General features: G+C 58.2%; 1 protein-coding gene across 1 annotated transcript in view; it reads right to left on the bottom strand.

The window, feature by feature from the left end:
* Nucleotides 1-24,577, bottom strand: part of CHD3 (chromodomain helicase DNA binding protein 3) — a 90,234-nt gene that overhangs the window by 13,270 nt on the left and 52,387 nt on the right. Inside the window, exons 31-35 of the mRNA XM_073654798.1 lie at nt 24,060-24,204; nt 3,265-3,354; nt 2,984-3,136; nt 2,488-2,596; nt 1,757-1,889 (exon numbers count right to left, since the gene is read on the bottom strand). Coding sequence (XP_073510899.1) covers nt 1,757-1,889; nt 2,488-2,596; nt 2,984-3,136; nt 3,265-3,354; nt 24,060-24,204 — 630 coding nt within the window. The remainder of the gene's footprint in view (nt 1-1,756; nt 1,890-2,487; nt 2,597-2,983; nt 3,137-3,264; nt 3,355-24,059; nt 24,205-24,577) is intronic.

The raw sequence follows: 24,577 nt of genomic DNA, 5'->3' as shown, positions 1-24,577 counted from the left end.
TCCAGAGCTGTATTCACTATTCTGCTGGTGCAGTCACTGTGTACATACATTACATTACTGATCAAGAGTTACTTCCTGTATTATACTCCAGAGCTGCACTCACTATTCTGCTGGTGCAGTCACTGGGTACATACATTACATTACTGATCCGGAGTTACATCCTGTATTATACCCCAGAGCTGCACTCACTATTCTGCTGGTGCAGTCACTGTGTACATTCATTACATTACTGATCCTGAGTTACATCCTGTATTATACTCCAGAGCTGCACTCACTATTCTGCTGGTGCAGTCACTGTGTACATACATTACATTACTGATCCTGAGTTACATCCTGTATTATACTCCAGAGCTGCACTCACTATTCTGCTGGTGAAATCACTGTGTACATACATTACATTACTGATCCTGAGTTACCTCCTGTATTATACTCCAGAGTTGCACTCACTATTCTGCAGGTGCAGTCACTGTGTACATACATTACATTACTGACCCTGAGCTACCTCCTGTATTATACTCCAGAGCTGCACTCACTATTCTGCTGGTGCAGTCACTGTGTACATACATTACATTACTGATCCTGAGTTACATCCTGTATTATACTCCAGAGCTGCACTCACTATTCTGCTGGTGCAGTCACTGTGTACATACATTACATTACTGATCCTGAGCTACCTCCTGTATTATACCCCAGAGCTGCACTCACTATTCTGCTGGTGGAGTCACTGTATACATACATTACATTACTGATCCTGTACTGATCCTGAGTTACATCCTGTATTATACTCCAGCGCTGCACTCACTATTCTGCTGGTGCAGTCACTGTGCACATACATTACATTACTGATCCTGAGTTACATCCTGTATTATACTCCAGCGCTGCACTCACTATTCTGCTGGTGCAGTCACTGTGTACATACATTACATTACTGATCCTGAGTTACCTCCTGTATTATACTCCAGAGCTGCACTCACTATTCTGCTGGTGCAGTCACTGTGTACATACATTACATTACTGATCCTGAGTTACATCCTGTATTATACTCCAGAGCTGCACTCACTATTCTGCTGGTGCAGTCACTGTGTACATACATTACATTACTGATCCTGAGTTACATCTTGTATTATACTCCAGAGCTGCACTCACTATTCTGCTGGTGCAGTCACTGTATACATACATTACATTACTGATCCTGAGTTACATCTTGTATTATACTCCAGAGCTGCACTCACTATTCTGCTGGTGCAGTCACTGTGTACATACATTACTGATCCTGAGTTACATCTTGTATTATCCTCCAGAGCTGCACTCACTATTCCGCTGGTGCAGTCACTGTGTACATACATTACATTACTGATCCTGAGTTACATCCTGTATTATACTCCAGAGCTGCACTCACTATTCTGCTGCTGCAGTCACTGTGTACATACATTACATTACTGATCCTGAGTTACATCTTGTATTATACTCCAGAGCTGCACTCACTATTCTGCTGGTGCAGTCACTGTGTACATACATTACATTACTGATCCTGAGTTACATCCTGTATTATACTCCAGAGCTGCACTCACTATTCTGCTGGTGCAGTCACTGTGTACATACATTACTGATCCTGAGTTACATCTTGTATTATCCTCCAGAGCTGTACTCACTATTCTGCTGGTGCAGTCACGGTATACATACATTACATTACTGATCCTGAGTTACATCCTGTATTATACTCCAGAGCTGCGCTCATTATAATTGTGGCTCGTACCTTAAATCTTCTGGCCAGGAACTTGTTCTTCATTTCCAGGAAGTTCCCTTTGTTGGTTTCGGATTTGAACGGTTCATTAATAATGGCGAAGGGAGGGTCGTTTTGCAGGTCCTGCCACCGCGCATATCCATGTCTGAGACGGGGCTAAGGAAATGTGTAACAAGACCACCCTGACACACACCTGATAATGGGGGGTTAGCAGATTTCTGGTGGAAATTTCTATCCTGAAGCTTTGGCTTCCCCAGTATTGTGTCCCTATGACAACACTTCTGGTTTGTGCACTGATAGGGGGCGGGGGGAGCTGGCGCCGTTGTAGGGTTTCTCAGTATAATATAAAGTTCAGCGGTCAGAATACCGAGCTGTGTATAACCCCGCCCACAGCACTGATTGGCAGCTCCCTGACAGTGTGCACAGGAAGCTGCCAACCAGTGGTGGAGGCGGGGTTACACAGATCAGCTGGACTAGTCTGCATGTGACACTTAGTCCTGCAGTGATAATCTCCTGCTGATAAAACACTGATTGTACTGAAACTACAGCATGTAGCCTAATAAGTGACACATCGGTGGAATCAGGTTCTTTGCCCCTACATCATGCTGCTCTCAGATCAAACAGCAAAACCCTGCTGACAGATTCCATTTAAGTCTCCCGTGTGGGATCTGAACCTGCGATCATCTGATCTAACCACATTTACTAGAATTTAAGTCAAAAATTGCCCTAAGGTCAAAGGATACACGACAACTCCGGCCAGTAGCCAATAATCGTGGCGCCGGTGCCAGATCTCGTTCAGCCGGCCAGAGCAGATGGCGGCCCGCTCCTCGTTTTGCCACAAGGTGTGAAGCTCTGAGAGTGAGAAACCAGGATCAGACCTTCCCCTACAGGTGTGGAAACTTTTCCAAAGTTTTCTATAATTGTCTTAATACATTGAAGAGACTCGGTATGCAGCTCCTATGCCTAGCTATGCGTCTCCATAGTAACAGACTACAAACCTGAATCCTGTAGTCCCACATAATCTAAGCCCCCCCCCCCCATATACAGATAATAGGAAAAGGGCAGATGGACCGAAGCTACATGACTGTGCTAGGTTTATCTGTAACCCTTGAGACACATAGCTCTGCAGAGAAGCTGTATACATAAAACGGCAGACTATTTCATATTAAGACCGAATGCAGGTTAATATGGAGGCATTGGAGCAATAATAAAAGGGACGCAGACATTCCCTGCCTTTACCCGTGAAGCCGCCGTCTGCGATGTTAAACATGAAGCGCGCCCGCTCGGGCCGGCTCTCCTCCTTCCTCCCGTTGCTGTTCCTCGCCTCCTCTCGCTGATTGTTTGTCTTCAGCTCTTTTAGCGTCTCCCTCTCGAACTTGACATCCTCAGGTCCTGAGAGGTCACAGAACAACCAGCATGTGTCAACGCCACCGCGGCAAACACCAACCGAAGGCTGGAAGCCATCACTACCGGGAAAACCACCATGAACTGGACTCCGTGAAGACTCCGGTCAGACTCACCCCTCGGCACCTCTCCCTGCGCAGGGTCCGGCCTTTCTGCTATTAAGTCCTTCTCCGTGGCGCCATCTTGCGGTTTCTCTGGCTGAGGAGCTAAAGGACGAGAGTGACAAATGTCTAATATGGATGAGCGCACTCTGGTCTAGGACAAGAGTGGTGACGACCGCTGTCTCCCTGCTGGACTCCTCGCTGCCTCTCCGCCGCCGCACACAATGCCACACAGCCATCCAACTCCACGCACCCATCCACCACCGCACACAATGCCACACAGCCATCCAACTCCACGCACCCATCACCCACCGCACACAATGCCACACAGCCATCCAACTCCACGCACCCATCCGCCACCACACACAATGCCACACAGCCATCCAACTCCACGCACCCATCCACCACCGCACACAATGCCACACAGCCATCCAACTCCACGCACCCATCACCCACCGCACACAATGCCACACAGCCATCCAACTCCACGCACCCATCCACCGCCACACACAATGCCACACAGCCATCCAACTCCACGCACCCATCCACCGCACACAATGCCACACAGCCATCCAACTCCACGCACCCATCCGCCACCGCAATGCCATACAGCCATCCAACTCCACGCACCCATCCGCCACCGCACACAATGCCACACAGCCATCCAACTCCACGCACCCATCACCCACCGCACACAATGCCACACAGCCATCCAACTCCACGCACCCATCGCACACAATGCCACACAGCCATCCAACTCCACGCACCCATCCACCGCCACACACAATGCCACACAGCCATCCAACTCCACGCACCCATCCGCCACCGCACACAATGCCACACAGCCACCCAACTCCACGCACCCATCCACCGCCACACACAATGCCACACAGCCATCCAACTCCACGCACCCATCCGCCACCGCACACAATGCCACACAGCCATCCAACTCCACGCACCCATCCACCACCGCACACAATGCCACACAGCCATCCAACTCCACGCACCCATCCACCGCACACAATGCCACACAGCCATCCAACTCCACGCACCCATCCGCCACCGCAATGCCATACAGCCATCCAACTCCACGCACTCATCCGCCACCGCACACAATGCCACACAGCCATCCAACTCCACGCACCCATCCGCCACCGCAATGCCATACAGCCATCCAACTCCACGCACCCATCCGCCACCGCACACAATGCCACACAGCCATCCAACTCCACGCACCCATCACCCACCGCACACAATGCCACACAGCCATCCAACTCCACGCACCCATCACCCACCGCACACAATGCCACACAGCCATCCAACTCCACGCACCCATCCGCCACCGCACACAATGCCACACAGCCATCCAACTCCACGCACCCATCCGCCACCACACACAATGCCATACAGCCATCCAACTCCACGCACCCATCCGCCACCGCACACAATGCCACAGTCATCCAACTCCATGCACCCATCCACCGCCACACACAATGCCACACAGCCATCCAACTCCACGCACCCATCCGCCAGCGCACACAATGCCACACAGCCATCCAACTCCACGCACCCATCCACCGCCACACACAATGCCACACAGCCATCCAACTCCACGCACCCATCACCCACCGCACACAATGCCACACAGCCATCCAACTCCACGCACCCATCCGCCACCGCACACAATGCCACACAGCCATCCAACTCCACGCACCCATCCGCCACCGCACACAATGCCACACAGCCATCCAACTCCACGCACCCATCACCCACCGCACACAATGCCACACAGCCATCCAACTCCACGCACCCATCCACCGCCACACACAATGCCACACAGCCATCCAACTCCACGCACCCATCACCCACCGCACACAATGCCACACAGCCATCCAACTCCACGCACCCATCACCCACCGCACACAATGCCACACAGCCATCCAACTCCACGCACCCATCACCCACCGCACACAATGCCACACAGCCATCCAACTCCACGCACCCATCCGCCACCGCATACAATGCCACACAGCCATCCAACTCCACGCACCCATCCGCCACCACACACAATGCCATACAGCCATCCAACTCCACGCACCCATCCGCCACCGCACACAATGCCACAGTCATCCAAATCCATGCACCCATCCACCGCCACACACAATGCCACACAGCCATCCAACTCCACGCACCCATCCGCCACCGCACACAATGCCACACAGCCATCCAACTCCACGCACCCATCCACCGCCACACACAATGCCACACAGCCATCCAACTCCACGCACCCCTCACCCACCGCACACAATGCCACACAGCCATCCAACTCCACGCACCCATCACCCACCGCACACAATGCCACACAGCCATCCAACTCCACGCACCCATCCGCCGCCGCACACAATGCCACACAGCCATCCAACTCCACGCACCCATCCGCCACCGCACACAATGCCACACAGCCATCCAACTCCACGCACCCATCCGCCGCACACAATGCCACACAGCCATCCAACTCCACGCACCCATCCGCCACCGCACACAATGCCACACAGTCATCCAACTCCACGCACCCATCGTCCACCGCACACAATGCCACACAGCCATCCAACTCCACGCACCCATCCGCCACCGCACACAATGCCACACAGCCACCCAACTCTACGCACCCATCCGCCACCGCACAAAATGCCCCACAGCCATCCAACTCCACGCACCCATCCCCCACCGCACACAATGCCACACAGCCATCCAACTCCACGCACCCATCCACCGCACACAATGCCACACAGCCATCCAACTCCACGCACCCATCCACCGCACACAATGCCACACAGCCATCCAACTCCACGCACCCATCCACCGCACACAATGCCACACAGCCATCCAACTCCACGCACCCATCCACCGCACACAATGCCACACAGCCATCCAACTCCACGCACCCATCCGCCACCGCACACAATGCCACACAGCCATCCAACTCCACGCACCCAACTGCCACCGCACACAATGCCACACAGCCATCCAACTCCACGCATCCATCTGCCACCGCACACAATGCCACACAGCCATCCAACTCCACGCACCCATCCGCCACCGCACACAATGCCACACAGCCATCCAACTCCACGCATCCATCCGCCACCGCACACAATGCCACACAGCCATCCAACTCCACGCACCCATCTGCCACCGCACACAATGCCACACAGCCATCCAACTCCACGCACCCATCTGCCACCGCACACAATGCCACACAGCCATCCAACTCCACGCACCCATCCGCCACCGCACACAATGCCACACAGCCATCCAACTCCACGCACCCATCCGCCACCGCACACAATGCCACACAGCCATCCAACTCCACGCACCCATCCGCCACTGCACACAATGCCACACAGCCATCCAACTCCACGCACCCATCCACCGCCACACACAATGTCACACAGCCATCCAACTCCACGTACCCATCTGCCACCGCACACAATGTCACACAGCCATCCAACTCCACGCACCCATCCGCCACCGCACACAATGCCACACAGCCATCCAACTCCACGCACCCATCCGCCACCACACACAATGCCACACAGCCATCCAATTCCACGCACCAATCCGCCACCACGCACAATGCCACACAGCCATCCAACTCCACGCACCCATCCGCCACCGCACACAATGCCAGTCATCCAACTCCATGCACCCATCCGCCGCCACACACAATGCCACACAGCCATCCAACTCCACGCACCCATCCGCCACCACACACAATGCCACACAGCCATCCAACTCCACGCATCCATCCGCCACCGCACACAATGCCACACAGCCATCCAACTCCACGCATCCATCCGCCACCGCACACAATGCCACACAGCCATCCAACTCCACGCACCCATCCGCCGCCACACACAATGTCACACAGCCATCCAACTCCACGCACCCATCCGCCACCGCACACAATGCCACACAGCCATCCAACTCCACGCACCCATCCGCCACCGCACACAATGCCACACAGCCATCCAACTCCACGCACCCATCCGCCACCGCACACAATGCCACACAGCCATCCAACTCCACGCACCCATCCACCGCACACAATGCCACACAGCCATCCAACTCCACGCACCCATCCGCCACCGCACACAATGCCACACAGCCATCCAACTCTACGCACCCATCCACCGACACACACAATGCCACACAGCCATCCAACTCCACGCACCCATCCGCCACCGCACACAATGCCACACAGCCATCCAACTTCACGCACCCATCCACCGCACACAATGCCACACAGCCATCCAACTCCACGCACCCATCCGCCACCGCACACAATGCCACACAGCCATCCAACTCCACGCACCCATCCGCCACCGCACACAATGCCACACAGCCATCCAACTCCACGCACCCATCCACCGCACACAATGCCACACAGCCATCCAACTCCACGCACCCATCCGCCACCGCACACAATGCAACACAGCCATCCAACTCCACGCACCCATCCGCCGCCACACACAATGTCACACAGCCATCCAACTCCACGCACCCATCCGCCACCACACACAATGTCACACAGCTATCCAACTCCACGCACCCATCCGACACCGCACACAATGCCATACAGCCATCCAACTCCACGCACCCATCCGCCACCGCACACAATGCCACACAGCCATCCAACTCCACGCACCCATCCACCGTCACACACAATGCCATACAGCCATCCAACTCCACGCACCCATCTGCCACAGCACACAATGCCACACAGCCATCCAACTCCACGCACCCAGCCGCCACCGCACACAATGCCACACAGCCATCCAACTCCACGCACCCATCCACCGCACACAATGCCACACAGCCATCCAACTCCACGCACCCATCCACCGCACACAATGCCACACAGCCATCCAACTCCACGCACCCATCCACCGCACACAATGCCACACAGCCATCCAACTCCACGCACCCATCCACCGCCACACACAATGCCACACAGCCATCCAACTCCACGCACCCATCACCCACCGCACACAATGCCACACAGCCATCCAACTCCACGCACCCATCACCCACCGCACACAATGCCACACAGCCATCCAACTCCACGCACCCATCACCCACCGCACACAATGCCACACAGCCATCCAACTCCACGCACCCATCCGCCACCGCATACAATGCCACACAGCCATCCAACTCCACGCACCCATCCGCCACCACACACAATGCCATACAGCCATCCAACTCCACGCACCCATCCGCCACCGCACACAATGCCACAGTCATCCAAATCCATGCACCCATCCACCGCCACACACAATGCCACACAGCCATCCAACTCCACGCACCCATCCGCCACCGCACACAATGCCACACAGCCATCCAACTCCACGCACCCATCCACCGCCACACACAATGCCACACAGCCATCCAACTCCACGCACCCCTCACCCACCGCACACAATGCCACACAGCCATCCAACTCCACGCACCCATCACCCACCGCACACAATGCCACACAGCCATCCAACTCCACGCACCCATCCGCCGCCGCACACAATGCCACACAGCCATCCAACTCCACGCACCCATCCGCCACCGCACACAATGCCACACAGCCATCCAACTCCACGCACCCATCCGCCGCACACAATGCCACACAGCCATCCAACTCCACGCACCCATCCGCCACCGCACACAATGCCACACAGTCATCCAACTCCACGCACCCATCGTCCACCGCACACAATGCCACACAGCCATCCAACTCCACGCACCCATCCGCCACCGCACACAATGCCACACAGCCACCCAACTCTACGCACCCATCCGCCACCGCACAAAATGCCCCACAGCCATCCAACTCCACGCACCCATCCGCCACCGCACACAATGCCACACAGCCATCCAACTCCACGCACCCATCCACCGCACACAATGCCACACAGCCATCCAACTCCACGCACCCATCCACCGCACACAATGCCACACAGCCATCCAACTCCACGCACCCATCCACCGCACACAATGCCACACAGCCATCCAACTCCACGCACCCATCCACCGCACACAATGCCACACAGCCATCCAACTCCACGCACCCATCCGCCACCGCACACAATGCCACACAGCCATCCAACTCCACGCACCCAACTGCCACCGCACACAATGCCACACAGCCATCCAACTCCACGCATCCATCCGCCACCGCACACAATGCCACACAGCCATCCAACTCCACGCACCCATCCGCCACCGCACACAATGCCACACAGCCATCCAACTCCACGCATCCATCCGCCACCGCACACAATGCCACACAGCCATCCAACTCCACGCACCCATCTGTCACCGCACACAATGCCACACAGCCATCCAACTCCACGCACCCATCTGCCACCGCACACAATGCCACACAGCCATCCAACTCCACGCACCCATCCGCCACCGCACACAATGCCACACAGCCATCCAACTCCACGCACCCATCCGCCACCGCACACAATGCCACACAGCCATCCAACTCCACGCACCCATCCGCCACTGCACACAATGCCACACAGCCATCCAACTCCACGCACCCATCCACCGCCACACACAATGTCACACAGCCATCCAACTCCACGTACCCATCTGCCACCGCACACAATGTCACACAGCCATCCAACTCCACGCACCCATCCGCCACCGCACACAATGCCACACAGCCATCCAACTCCACGCACCCATCCGCCACCACACACAATGCCACACAGCCATCCAATTCCACGCACCAATCCGCCACCACGCACAATGCCACACAGCCATCCAACTCCACGCACCCATCCGCCACCGCACACAATGCCAGTCATCCAACTCCATGCACCCATCCGCCGCCACACACAATGCCACACAGCCATCCAACTCCACGCACCCATCCGCCACCACACACAATGCCACACAGCCATCCAACTCCACGCATCCATCCGCCACCGCACACAATGCCACACAGCCATCCAACTCCACGCATCCATCCGCCACCGCACACAATGCCACACAGCCATCCAACTCCACGCACCCATCCGCCGCCACACACAATGTCACACAGCCATCCAACTCCACGCACCCATCCGCCACCGCACACAATGCCACACAGCCATCCAACTCCACGCACCCATCCGCCACCGCACACAATGCCACACAGCCATCCAACTCCACGCACCCATCCGCCACCGCACACAATGCCACACAGCCATCCAACTCCACGCACCCATCCACCGCACACAATGCCACACAGCCATCCAACTCCACGCACCCATCCGCCACCGCACACAATGCCACACAGCCATCCAACTCTACGCACCCATCCACCGACACACACAATGCCACACAGCCATCCAACTCCACGCACCCATCCGCCACCGCACACAATGCCACACAGCCATCCAACTCCACGCACCCATCCACCGCACACAATGCCACACAGCCATCCAACTCCACGCACCCATCCGCCACCGCACACAATGCCACACAGCCATCCAACTCCACGCACCCATCCGCCACCGCACACAATGCCACACAGCCATCCAACTCCACGCACCCATCCACCGCACACAATGCCACACAGCCATCCAACTCCACGCACCCATCCGCCACCGCACACAATGCAACACAGCCATCCAACTCCACGCACCCATCCGCCGCCACACACAATGTCACACAGCCATCCAACTCCACGCACCCATCCGCCACCACACACAATGTCACACAGCTATCCAACTCCACGCACCCATCCGACACCGCACACAATGCCATACAGCCATCCAACTCCACGCACCCATCCGCCACCGCACACAATGCCACACAGCCATCCAACTCCACGCACCCATCCACCGTCACACACAATGCCATACAGCCATCCAACTCCACGCACCCATCTGCCACAGCACACAATGCCACACAGCCATCCAACTCCACGCACCCAGCCGCCACCGCACACAATGCCACACAGCCATCCAACTCCACGCACCCATCCACCGCACACAATGCCACACAGCCATCCAACTCCACGCACCCATCCACCGCACACAATGCCACACAGCCATCCAACTCCACGCACCCATCCACCGCACACAATGCCACACAGCCATCCAACTCCACACACCCATCCGCCACCGCACACAATGCCACACAGCCATCCAACTCCACGCACCCATCTGCCACCGCACACAATGCCACACAGCCATCCAACTCCACGCACCCATCCGCCACCGCACACAATGCCACACAGCCATCCAACTCCACGCACCCATCCGCCACCGCACACAATGCCACACAGCCATCCGCCACCACACACAATGCCACACAGCCATCCAACTCGACGCATCCATCACCCACCACACACAATGCCACACAGCCATCCAACTCCACGCACCCAACTGCCACCGCACACAATGCCACACAGCCATCCAACTCCACGCATCCATCCGCCACCGCACACAATGCCACACAGCCATCCAACTCCACGCACCCAACTGCCACCGCACACAATGCCACACAGCCATCCAACTCCACGCATCCATCCGCCACCGCACACAATGCCACACAGCCATCCAACTCCACGCACCCATCCGCCACCGCACACAATGCCACACAGCCATCCAACTCCACGCATCCATCCGCCACCGCACACAATGCCACACAGCCATCCAACTCCACGCACCCATCTGCCACCGCACACAATGCCACACAGCCATCCAACTCCACGCACCCATCTGCCACCGCACACAATGCCACACAGCCATCCAACTCCACGCACCCATCCGCCACCGCACACAATGCCACACAGCCATCCAACTCCACGCACCCATCCGCCACCGCACACAATGCCACACAGCCATCCAACTCCACGCACCCATCCGCCACCACACACAATGCCACACAGCCATCCAACTCGACGCATCCATCACCCACCACACACAATGCCACACAGCCATCCAACTCCACGCACCCATCCGCCACCGCACACAATGCCACACAGCCATCCAACTCCACGCATCCATCCGCCACCGCACACAGTGCCACACAGCCATCCAACTCCACGCACCCATCCGCCACCGCACACAATGCCACACAGCCATCCAACTCCACGCACCCATCCACCGCACACAATGCCACACAGCCATCCAACTCCACGCACCCATCCACCGCACACAATGCCACACAGCCATCCAACTCCACGCACCCATCCGCCACCGCACACAGTGCCACACAGCCATCCAACTCCACGCACCCATCCGCCACCGCACACAGTGCCACACAGCCATCCAACTCCACGCACCCATCCGCCACCGCACACAATGCCACAGTCATCCAACTCCATGCACCCATCCGACGCCACACACAATGCCACACAGCCATCCAACTCCACGCACCCATCCGCCACCACACACAATGCCACACAGCCATCCAACTCCACGCACCCATCCGCCACCGCACACAATGCCACACAGCCATCCAACTCCACGCACCCATCCACCGCACACAATGCCACACAGCCATCCAACTCCACGCACCCATCCGCCACCGCACACAATGCCACACAGCCATCCAACTCCACGCACCCATCCGCCACCGCACACAATGCCACACAGCCATCCAACTCCACGCACCCATCCGCCGCCACACACAATGTCACACAGCAAACCAACTCCACGCACCCATCCGCCACCACACACAATGTCACACAGCTATCCAACTCCACGCACCCATCCGACACCGCACACAATGCCATACAGCCATCCAACTCCACGCACCCATCCGCCACCACACACAATGCCACACAGCCATCCAACTCCACGCACCCATCCACCGTCACACACAATGCCATACAGCCATCCAACTCCACGCACCCATCTGCCACCGCACACAATGCCACACAGCCACCCAACTCCACGCACCCAGCCGCCACCGCACACAATGCCACACAGCCATCCAACTCCACGCACCCATCCACCGCACACAATGCCACACAGCCATCCAACTCCACGCACCCATCCGCCACCGCACACAATGCCACACAGCCATCCAACTCCACGCACCCATCCACCGACACACACAATGCCACACAGCCATCCAACTCCACGCACCCATCCGCCACCGCACACAATGCCACACAGCCATCCAACTCCACGCACCCATCCACCGCACACAATGCCACACAGCCATCCAACTCCACGCACCCATCCACCGCACACAATGCCACACAGCCATCCAACTCCACGCACCCATCCACCGCACACAATGCCACACAGCCATCCAACTCCACACACCCATCCGCCACCGCACACAATGCCACACAGCCATCCAGCTCCACGCACCCATCCACCGACACATACAATGCCACACAGCCATCCAACTCCACGCACCCATCCGCCACCGCACACAATGCCACATAGCCATCCAACTCCACGCATCCATCCACCGACACACACAATGCCACACAGCCATCCAACTCCACGCACCCATCCGCCACCGCACACAATGCCACACAGCCATCTTACTCCGCACACCCATCCGCCACCGCACACAATGCCACACAGCCATCCAACTCCACGCACCCATCCGCCGCCACACACAATGCCACACAGCCATCCTACTCCGCACACCCATCCGCCACCGCACACAATGCCACACAGCCATCCAACTCCACGCACCCATCCGCCGCCACACACAATGCCACACAGCCATCCAACTCCACGCACCCATCCGCCACCGCACACAATGCCACACAGCCATCCAACTCCACGCGCCCATCCGCCACCACACACAATGCCACACAGCCATCCAACTCCACGCACCCATCACCCACCGCACACAATGCCACACAGCTATCCAACTCCACGCACCCATCCGCCGCCACACACAATGCCACACAGGCACCCAACTCCACGCACCCATCCGCCACCACACACAATGGCACAAAGGCATCCAACTCCACGCACCCATCCGCCACCACACACAATGCCCCACAGCCATCCAACTCCACGCACCCATCTGCCACCGCACACAATGCCACACAGCCATCCAACTCCACGCACCCATCCGCCATCGCACACAATGCAACACAGAAATCCAACTCCACGCATCCATCCACCGCCGCACACAATGGCACACAGCCATCCAACTCCACGCATCCATCCGCCACCGCACACAATGCCACACAGCCATCCAACTCCATGCACCCATCCGCCACCGCACACAATGCCACACAGCCATCCAACTCCACGCATCCATCCGCCACCACACACAATGCCACACACCCATCCAACTCCACGCACCCATCCACCGCACACAATGCCACACAGCCATCCAACTCCACGCATCCATCCGCCACCGCACACAATGCCACACAGCCATCCAACTCCACGCACCCATCACCCACCGCACACAATGCCCCACAGCCATCCAACTCCACGCACCCATCACCCACCGCACACAATGTCACACAGCCATCCAACTCCACGCACCCATCCACCGCACACAATGCCACACAGCCATCCAACTCCATGCACCCATCCACCGCACACAATGCCCCACAGCCATCCAACTCCACGCACCCATCCGCCACCGCACACAATGCCACACAGCCATCCAACTCCACGCATCCATCCACCACCACACACAATGTCACACAGCCATCAAACTCCACGCACCCATCCACCGCACACAATGCCACACAGCCATCCAACTCCACGCACCCATCCACCGCACACAATGCCACACAGCCATCCAACTCCACGCACCCATCCACCGCACACAATGCCCCACAGCCATCCAACTCCACGCACTCATCCGCCACCGCACCCAATGCCACACAGCTATCCAACTCCACGCACCCATCCGCCGCCACACACAATGCCACACAGCCATCCAACTCCACGCACCCATCCACCGCACACAATGCCACACAGCCATCCAACTCCACGCACGCATCCGCCACCGCACACAATGCCACACAGCCATCCAACTCCACACACCCATCCGCCACCGCACACAATGCCACACAGCCATCCAACTCCACGCACCCATCTGCCACCGCACACAATGCCACACAGCCATCCAACTCCACGCACCCATCCGCCACCGCACACAATGCCACACAGCCATCCAACTCCACGCACCCATCCGCCACCGCACACAATGCCACACAGCCATCCAACTCCACGCACCCATCCGCCACCACACACAATGCCACACAGCCATCCAACTCGACGCATCCATCACCCACCACACACAATGCCACACAGCCATCCAACTCCACGCACCCATCCGCCACCGCACACAATGCCACACAGCCATCCAACTCCACGCATCCATCCGCCACCGCACACAGTGCCACACAGCCATCCAACTCCACGTACCCATCCGCCACCGCACACAATGCCACACAGCCATCCAACTCCACGCATCCATCCGCCACCGCACACAGTGCCACACAGCCATCCAACTCCACGCACCCATCCACCGCACACAATGCCACACAGCCATCCAACTCCACGCACCCATCTGCCACCGCACACAATGTCACACAGCCATCCAACTCCACGCACCCATCCGCCAACACACACAATGCCACACAGCCATCCAACTCCAAGCACCCATCCGCCACCGCACACAATGCCACACAGCCATCCAACTCCACGCACCCATCCGCCACCACACACAATGCCACACAGCCATCCAATTCCACGCACCCATCCGCCACCACACACAATGCCACACAGACATCCAACTCGACGCATCCATCACCCACCACACACAATGCCACACAGCCATCCAACTCCACGCACCCATCCGCCACCGCACACAATGCCATACAGCCATCCAACTCCACGCACCCATCCGCCACCGCACACAGTGCCACACAGCCATCCAACTCCACGCACCCATCCGCCACCGCACACAATGCCACACAGCCATCCAACTCCACGCACCCATCCACCGCACACAATGCCACACAGCCATCCAACTCCACGCACCCATCCGCCACCGCACACAATGCCACACAGCCATCCAACTCCACGCACCCATCCGCCACCGCACACAGTGCCACACAGCCATCCAACTCCACGCACCCATCCGCCACCGCACACAATGCCACACAGCCATCCAACTCCACGCACCCATCCGCCACCACACACAATGCCACACAGCCATCCAACTCCACGCACCCATCCGCCACCGCACACAATGCCACACAGCCATCCAACTCCACGCACCCATCCATCGCACACAATGCCACACAGCCATCCAACTCCACGCACCCATCCGCCACCGCACACAATGCCACACAGCCATCCAACTCCACGCACCCATCCGCCACCGCACACAATGCCACACAGCCATCCAACTCCACGCACCCATCCGCCGCCACACACAATGTCACACAGCCATCCAACTCCACGCACCCATCCGCCGCCACACACAATGTCACACAGCTATCCAACTCCACGCACCCATCCGACACCGCACACAATGCCATACAGCCATCCAACTCCACGCACCCATCCGCCACCGCACACAATGCCACACAGCCATCCAACTCCACGCACCCATCCACCGTCACACACAATGCCATACAGCCATCCAACTCCACGCACCCATCTGCCACCGCACACAATGCCACACAGCCACCCAACTCCACGCACCCAGCCGCCACCGCACACAATGCCACACAGCCATCCAACTCCACGCACCCATCCACCACCGCACACAATGCCACACAACCATCCAACTCCATGCACCCATCCACCGCACACAATGCCCCACAGCCATCCAACTCCACGCACCCATCCGCCACCGCACACAATGCCACACAGCCATCCAACTCCACGCACCCATCCGCCACCGCACACAATGCCACACAGCCATCCAACTCCACGCACCCATCCACCGTCACACACAATGCCATACAGCCATCCAACTCCACGCACCCATCTGCCACCGCACACAATGCCACACAGCCACCCAACTCCACGCACCCAGCCGCCACCGCACACAATGCCACAGCCATCCAACTCCACGCACCCATCCACCACCGCACACAATGCCACACAACCATCCAACTCCATGCACCCATCCACCGCACACAATGCCCCACAGCCATCCAACTCCACGCACCCATCCGCCACCGCACACAATGCCACACAGCCATCCAACTCCACGCATCCATCCACCACCACACACAATGTCACACAGCCATCAAACTCCACGCACCCATCCACCGCACACAATGCCACACAGCCATCCAACTCCACGCACCCATCCACCGCACACAATGCCACACAGCCATCCAACTCCACGCACCCATCCACCGCACACAATGCCCCACAGCCATCCAACTCCACGCACTCATCCGCCACCGCACACAATGCCACACAGCTATCCAACTCCACGCACCCATCCGCCGCCACACACAATGCCACACAGCCATCCAACTCCACGCACCCATCCAGCGCACACAATGCCACACAGCCATCCAACTCCACGCACCCATCCGCCACCGCACACAATGCCACACAGCCACCCAACTCCACGCACCCAGCCGCCACCGCACACAATGCCACACAGCCATCCAACTCCACGCACCCATCCACCACCGCACACAATGCCACACAACCATCCAACTCCATGCACCCATCCACCGCACACAATGCCCCACAGCCATCCAACTCCACGCACCCATCCGCCACCGCACACAATGCCACACAGCCATCCAACTCCACGCATCCATCCACCACCACACACAATGTCACACAGCCATCAAACTCCACGCACCCATCCACCGCACACAATGCCACACAGCCATCCAACTCCACGCACCCATCCACCGCACACAATGCCACACAGCCATCCAACTCCACGCACCCATCCACCGCACACAATGCCCCACAGCCATCCAACTCCACGCACTCATCCGCCACCGCACACAATGCCACACAGCTATCCAACTCCACGCACCCATCCGCCGCCACACACAATGCCACACAGCCATCCAACTCCACGCACCCATCCAGCGCACACAATGCCACACAGCCATCCAACTCCACGCACCCATCCGCCACCGCACACAATGCCACACAGCCATCCAACTCCACGCACCCATCCACCGCACACAATGCCCCACAGCCATCCAACTCCACGCACCCATCCGCCACCGCACACAATGCCACACAGCTATCCAACTCCACGCATCCATCCGCCACCACACACAATGCCCCACAGCCATCCAACTCCACGCACCCATCCGCCACCGCACACAATGTCACACAGCTATCCAACTCCACGCATCCATCCGCCACCGCACACAATGCCACACAGCCATCCAACTCCACGCACCCATCCGCCGCCGCACACAATGCCACACAGCCATCCAACTCCACGCACCCATCCGCCACCACACACAATGCCACACAGCCATCCAACTCCACGCACCCATCACCCACCGCACACAATGCCACACAGCTATCCAACTCCACGCACCCATCCACCGCCACACACAATGCCACACAGCCACCCAACTCCACGCACCCATCCGCCACCACACACAATGCCACAAAGGCATCCAACTCCACGCATCCATCCGCCACCGCACACAATGCCACACAGCCATCCAACTCCACGCATCCATCCGCCACCACACACAATGCCACACAGCCATCCAACTCCACGCACCCATCCGCCACCGCACACAATGCCACACAGCCATCCAACTCCACGCATCCATCCGCCACCACACACAATGCCACACAGCCATCCAACTCCACGCACCCATCCACCGCACACAATGCCACACAGCCATCCAACTCCACGCACCCAACTGCCACCGCACACAATGCCACACAGCCATCCAACTCCACGCATCCATCCGCCACCGCACACAATGCCACACAGCCATCCAACTCCACGCACCCATCCGCCACCGCACACAATGCCACACAGCCATCCAACTCCACGCATCCATCCGCCACCGCACACAATGCCACACAGCCATCCAACTCCACGCACCCATCCGCCACCGCACACAATGCCACACAGACATTCAACTCCAAGCACCCATCCACCGCACACAATGCCACACAGCCACCCAACTCCAAACACCCATCACCCACCGCACACAATGCCCCACAGCCATCCAACTCCACGCACCCATCACCCACCGCACACAATGTCACACAGCCATCCAACTCCACGCACCCATCCACCGCACACAATGCCACACAGCCATCCAACTCCATGCACCCATCCACCGCACACAATGCCCCACAGCCATCCAACTCCACGCACCCATCCGCCACCGCACACAATGCCCCACAGCCATCCAACTCCACGCACCCATCCACCACCACACACAATGTCACACAGCCATCCAACTCCACGCACCCATCCACCGCACACAATGCCACACAGCCATCCAACTCCACGCACCCATCCGCCACCGCACACAATGCCACACAGCCATCCAACTCCACGCACCCATCCGCTACCGCACACAATGCCACACAGCCATCCAACTCCACGCACCCATCCACCGCACACAATGCCACACAGCCATCCAACTCCACGCACCCATCCACCGCACACAATGCCCCACAGCCATCCAACTCCACGCACCCATCCGCCACCGCACACAATGCCACACAGCTATCCAACTCCACGCACCCATCCGCCGCCACACACAATGCCACACAGCCATCCAACTCCACGCACCCATCCGCCACCGCACACAATGCCCCACAGCCATCCAACTCCACGCACCCATCCGCCACCGCACACAATGCCCCACAGCCATCCAACTCCACGCACCCATCCGCCACCGCACACAATGCCACACAGCCATCCAACTCCACGCATCCATCCGCCACCACACACAATGTCACACAGCCATCCAACTCCACGCATCCATCCGCCACCGCACACAATGCCACACAGCCATCCAACTCCACGCACCCATCCGCCGCCGCACACAATGCCACACAGCCATCCAACTCCACGCACCCATCCGCCACCGCACACAATGCCACACAGCCATCCGACTCCACGCATCCATCCGCCACCGCACACAATGCCACACAGCCATCCAACTCCACGCACCCATCCGCCACCACACACAATGCCACACAGCCATCCAACTCCACGCATCCATCCGCCACCGCACACAATGCCACACAGCCATCCAACTCCACGCACCCATCCGCCACCGCACACAATGCCACACAGCCATCCAACTCCACGCACCCATCCGCCACCACACACAATGCCACACAGCCATCCAACTCCACGCACCCATCCGCCACCACACACAATGCCACACAGCCATCCGACTCCACGCATCCATCTGCCACCGCACACAATGCCACACAGCCATCCAACTCCACGCACCCATCCGCCACCACACACAATGTCACACAGCCATCCAACTCCACGCACCCATCACCCACCGCACACAATGCCACACAGCCATCCAACTCCACGCACCCATCCGCTACCGCACACAATGCCACACAGCCATCCAACTCCACGCACCCATCCGCCACCACACACAATGCCACACAGCTATCCAACTCCACGCATCCATCCGCCGCCGCACACAATGCCATACAGCCATCCAACTCCACGCACCCATCCACCGCCACACACAATGCCACACAGCCATCCAACTCCAAGCATCCATCCGCCACCGCACACAATGCCACACAGCCATCCAACTCCACGCACCCATCCGCCACCACACACAATGCCACACAGCCATCCAACTCCACGCATCCATCCGCCACCGCACACAATGCCACACAGCCATCCAACTCCACGCACCCATCCACCGCACACAATGCCACACAGCCATCCAACTCCACGCATCCATCCGCCACCACACACAATGCCACACAGCCATCCAACTCCACGCATCCATCCACCACCACACACAATGCCACACAGCCATCCAACTCCACGCACCCATCCACCGCCACACACAATGTCACACAGCCATCCAACTCCACGCATCCATCCACCGCCGCACACAATGCCACACAGCCATCCAACTCCACGCAGCCATCCGCCACCGCACACAATGCCACAGTCATCCAACTCCACGCATCCATCCGCCACCGCACACAATGCCACACAGCCATCCAACTCCACGCACCCATCCGCCGTCACACACAATGCCACACAGCCATCCAACTCTACTCACCCATCCGCCGCCACACACAATGCCACACAGCCATCCAACTCCACGCACCCATCCGCCACCGCACACAATGCCACACAGTCATCCAACTCCACGCATCCATCCGCCACCACACACAATGCCACACAGCCATCCAACTCCACGCACCCATCCGCCACCGCACACAATGCCACACAGCCATCCAACTCCACGCACCCATCCGCCACCGCACACAATGCCACACAGCCATCCAACTCCACGCACCCATCCGCCACCGCACACAATGCCACACAGCCATCCAACTCCACGCACCCATCCGCCACCGCACACAATGCCACACAGCCATCCAACTCCACGCACCCATCCGCCGCCACACACAATGCCACACAGCCATCCAACTCCACGCACCCATCTGCCACCGTACACAATGCCACACAGCCATCCAACTCCACGCACCCATCCGCCACCACACACAATGCCACACAGCCATCCAACTCCACGCATCCATCCGCCACCACACAGAATGCCACACAGCCATCCAACTCCACGCACCCATCACCCACCGCACACAATGTCACACAGCCATCCAACTCCACGCACCCATCCGCCGCCGCACACAATGCCACACAGCCATCCAACTCCACGCACCCATCCGCCACCACACACAATGCCACACAGCCATCCGACTCCACGCACCCATCCGCCACCGCACACAATGCCACACAGCCATCCAACTCCACGCACCCATCCGCCACCACACACAATGCCACACAGCCATCCAACTCCACGCACCCATCCACCGCACACAATGCCACACAGCCATCCAACTCCACGCATCCATCCGCCACCGCACACAATGCCACACAGCCATCCAACTCCACGCACCCATCCGCCACCGCACACAATGCCACACAGCCATCCAACTCCACGCATCCATCCGCCACCGCACACAATGCCACACAGACATTCAACTCCAAGCACCCATCCACCGCACACAATGCCACACAGACATTCAACTCCAAGCACCCATCCGCCACCGCACACAATGCCACACAGACATTCAACTCCAAGCACCCATCCACCGCACACAATGCCACACAGCCACCCAACTCCACGCACCCATCACCCACCGCACACAATGCCCCACAGCCATCCAACTCCACGCACCCATCACCCACCACACACAATGTCACACAGCCATCCAACTCCACGCACCCATCCACCACACACAATGCCACACAGCCATCCAACTCCATGCACCCATCCACCGCACACAATGCCCCACAGCCATCCAACTCCACGCACCCATCCGCCACCGCACACAATGCCCCACAGCCATCCAACTCCACGCACCCATCCGCCACCGCACACAATGCCACACAGCCATCCAACTCCACGCATCCATCCACCACCACACACAATGTCACACAGCCATCCAACTCCACGCACCCATCCACCGCACACAATGCCACACAGCCATCCAACTCCACGCACCCATCCGCCACCGCACACAATGCCACACAGCCATCCAACTCCACGCACCCATCCGCTACCGCACACAATGCCACACAGCCATCCAACTCCACGCACCCATCCACCGCACACAATGCCACACAGCCATCCAACTCCACGCACCCATCCACCGCACACAATGCCCCACAGCCATCCAACTCCACGCACCCATCCGCCACCGCACACAATGCCACACAGCTATCCAACTCCACGCACCCATCCGCCGAGACACACAATGCCACACAGCCATCCAACTCCACGCACCCATCCGCCACCGCACACAATGCCCCACAGACATCCAACTCCACGCACCCATCCGCCACCGCACACAATGCCCCACAGCCATCCAACTCCACGCACCCATCCGCCACCGCACACAATGCCACACAGCCATCCAACTCCACGCACCCATCCGCCACCACACACAATGTCACACAGCCATCCAACTCCACGCATCCATCCGCCACCGCACACAATGCCACACAGCCATCCAACTCCACGCACCCATCCGCCGCCGCACACAATGCCACACAGCCATCCAACTCCACGCACCCATCCGCCACCGCACACAATGCCACACAGCCATCCGACTCCACGCATCCATCTGCCACCGCACACAATGCCACACAGCCATCCAACTCCACGCATCCATCTGCCACCGCACACAATGCCACACAGCCATCCAACTCCACGCACCCATCCGCCACACACAATGCCACACAGCCATCCAACTCCACGCACCCATCCGCCACCGCACACAATGCCACACAGCCATCCAACTCCACGCACCCATCCGCCACCACACACAATGCCACACAGCCATCCAACTCCACGCACCCATCACCCACCGCACACAATGTCACACAGCCATCCAACTCCACGCACCCATCCGCCGCCACACACAATGCCATACAGCCATACGACACCAATCACCCATATGACGCCGCACACCTATACAACGCCATGCCAAGGCCAGCTAATTGAAAGCGGATGTAGGGCTGCCGGATATGCAGGAGGCCTGTTGCAGGGCACCTGTCTTCTCGGTCCTACTCTAGGAGTATATACCCACCGCTCCGGTCTTTCACTACTGGGGTCTGAGACCTCGGTTCTTGTCTGCCTTGTGACTGATCGGAGCTTTCTGGCATGGGTTTCTCATCACTTTTCTCTGGAGTGATGCTGGAAGATGGACTCGCCGTATCCTGAGGAGTGGGGGTCTGCAGAATGGATAAAAGGCAGAATATGAACAAAGACCCCCGATTTATTACACCTCTCGCTTCTTCCATTGCTGGTAACTTTTATTTTCCTGTCCATATGGACATATGAGGGCTAAATGTTTTGTGGGACAAGTTGTAGGTGTGAACTCCCATCATTAGATGTACTAAAAATATGGGACAAAAAAAAAGTGTTTTTTGGGTTTTCTTCTTACAGTGCTCATTGTATGGTAAAAATTACTCGATAACACGATTCTCTGGCTACATACGATTATGGGCTTTACAATAGGACCCAGGTGGCAGCAACAGTAGCCCCCTGGCTGCCATAGTAATCAAGCACGGCTCCATGATAACGTGGCGAGGACCGAGCTACTAC

This window comes from Phyllobates terribilis, unplaced genomic scaffold (genome assembly GCF_046119375.1).
Source record: "Phyllobates terribilis strain yellow unplaced genomic scaffold, ASM4611937v1 Scaffold_11__3_contigs__length_659146591, whole genome shotgun sequence".
Classification (NCBI taxonomy): domain Eukaryota; kingdom Metazoa; phylum Chordata; class Amphibia; order Anura; family Dendrobatidae; genus Phyllobates; species Phyllobates terribilis.
The sequence above is the reverse complement of the archived record's forward strand: the minus strand, read 5'-3'. Positions and strand labels throughout refer to the sequence as shown.